The 2405-nt window shown below is 46.8% G+C and overlaps 1 protein-coding gene across 1 annotated transcript; it reads right to left on the reverse strand.

Moving 5' to 3' along the window:
* Nucleotides 1-1154: 1154 nt before the first annotated feature.
* TREMEDRAFT_58400 (uncharacterized protein) lies at nt 1155-1850 on the reverse strand (the record flags this gene model as incomplete). Its single annotated transcript, XM_007001193.1, has 1 exon — nt 1155-1850. The coding sequence occupies one exon, from the start codon at nt 1848-1850 to the stop codon at nt 1155-1157; it is 696 nt and encodes a 231-aa protein (XP_007001255.1).
* Nucleotides 1851-2405: the final 555 nt, after the last annotated feature.

Here is a 2405-nt window from a genome sequence, read left to right on the forward strand (position 1 = left end):
CACAGCATCGACACTGTTCCCTTGATCATCCCTGCGCTTTATCTCCCTCGCTTGCCACTTTTCCCATTCCTTCCACTCTCTCCAGTAATCCTTCTACCAACCACTTGCCCTTCGACGGGCGTGGTAGGAGGTACTGATCCCGCCCTCTCAGCTGCCGATCTCACCCCTATGCGACCAGGTTCGGTATCATTACCTGTGACGATATTCCACACGTCACCTATCTGTAGATACACCTCGATCGACTTCCTCCACGGAGCATACGATGCTGGATCGTGGGATAACTTTGGGTGGTTCTCAAGAGAGATCTTAGACGACACAGAGGTCATTATGAGGAGAGTTAGAAATGGGAACTTGCCTTTGTTATACACAGAAGGTATGTGACTTCCGACTGTTAATCTGTTTGCTAATATTAGATGATAATACAGAGGGGAAAAAGGGCATGCATCAATTCTACATGTCTCTATACTTATCACATTCCACTCACGCGCATAAAACCAGAGACGATCGAATAGAGTTCAGAGGATAAGTTGAACGGAGAAATATTCGACGGAAGGGGTAATTCTAACGGCGGTTCGGCCGTCCTGGCCCGATTCTATCGGCTAACATGGACTGATCAATGGTCATTAGATATACATTCTTCCACTCTCACCCCGCCACTGACGTCTTTCTTGAACAACTCTTGGTCCTGGTGAATATTGCAACATTCTACAGGAAAGACGTGACATGCTCTTCAACGAGTATCACGAGTGTAATACAGTAGCCGGGAAACCGTTTCTGTTTCTTCATTAAATGCTACTACTCTGCAGGTTCACTCAACCACACAATAACTTGCCCAGTAGAGAGAGAGCCGCATTGGTAAGTCTGTGAGTTCCTTGACAGCTGGAGTATCAGTTGTAGCTCGGTGCAGTGATCAGTGACATGCACATGTTCTGGAATCTGCAATGATGGGAGTGCAGAGTTCATTGGGATGTCTCTTCACCTGCTGCATCTCTCTGTATCTCTATGACCTGAGATATCTAATTCCAATCTCCTCGGATCTCTTCTCACAAAACTTTATCCTGCCATTGTGGTCAATACGTTGGCTGGCGTCTAAAAATTTTGTGCATGGGAAGATGATTCTTCGTCTCTTTCTGCAAGCAGAGACCGGAGGATATTCAACCCATTGAAAAGGAATCAAACAATCCCAGGGCATCTCTAGCAGCCTGGTACACGTCATTGTCAATGGCATTGCGATTGGCAGTGTCCTCTTCATCGTCATCGTCATCGTCATCGGCCACTGTCATAGGAGGAGGCAGTCCCATTTCTATCTTGAGGTCACTGACTTGTTTTGCCATCTGTTGTGGGACAAATTGAGACATCACATCTTCATATTGTTTAAGATCAGTGTTCCTCCAAATTGTCTTGAATTCGGAGCTCTTCTGAGCAATGAAGTCGGTCAACCGGTCAGTTGAGGCACCCATGGCATGCAATGCTGATAAGCTATCATTGATTGCTACCGCACAGGCTTGCACAGCCCTTCTCACATACACTGCTTCATCCCGCCCGCCATGGAGTGGTCTGGCATCCTCCGATGCGGCGGTTGCCGATAGCAAAAGTTGCTCTTGCGTGTCATCCTCTTCAGGTAAAGTTACCCACGTCCCATGTTGAATAACAGTAGACTGACTATCCTCGCTAAAGTCAATGTCCGGAACCGCGATGTCGAACTGCTCGATAGTACAAACGTCGTTATTTACGGTCATTATGTAAGAAAATCCTCGCATATTTAGTTTAGCTATGCCTCCCAGGGCTGAATCTATGTGTTGAAGCGCTTGGAACTTCAGTCTCTCTTCTGTTGTCATCACAGTAGTCATGTTAGAGTGTAAGAAGAATTGTTGATGTATCTGAGGTGTGGTTTTTTGAGATTTCAGGGCCATGGTGCAGTCTTTTATATTCAAAACACTACTTGTTGTCCATGGGACCATGAGAACTCTCCCTTCTCCAGGCCTGAAATCTCTCTCAACCCCCCTCCCTTACCCAATGACACCACGTTCTTTCTCTTTTGTACCATGGGCTACCATCTCGACTCTGAGAAATCAGAAGATCAACCTCCTCGGTCATCGTCTCCTTTCAAGACCGTAAAGTACTTAGTATGACATCAGAGACATCCCTTGTCCCGTTAGCACAGCTTCGTGGTTGACTACGTCGTATGTTTCTTGGAGACCGTAAGATCAAGGGATCGACATCCGTGGTGATCGGGTCGTTCGATAATCGTGGGGACAAGTGAGGCTGTGTAAGTGGTTTATCCTTTCTCGAACGTATCTTGAAGACCGTGAGATCATGAGATCGACGTCCGTGGTCATCGGGTCATTCGATAATCGTGGGACAGTGAGGCTGTGTGAGTGGTCTATCCTTTCTCGAACGTATCT

This window comes from Tremella mesenterica (assembly GCF_000271645.1).
Source record: "Tremella mesenterica DSM 1558 unplaced genomic scaffold TREMEscaffold_1, whole genome shotgun sequence".
NCBI lineage: Eukaryota > Fungi > Basidiomycota > Tremellomycetes > Tremellales > Tremellaceae > Tremella > Tremella mesenterica.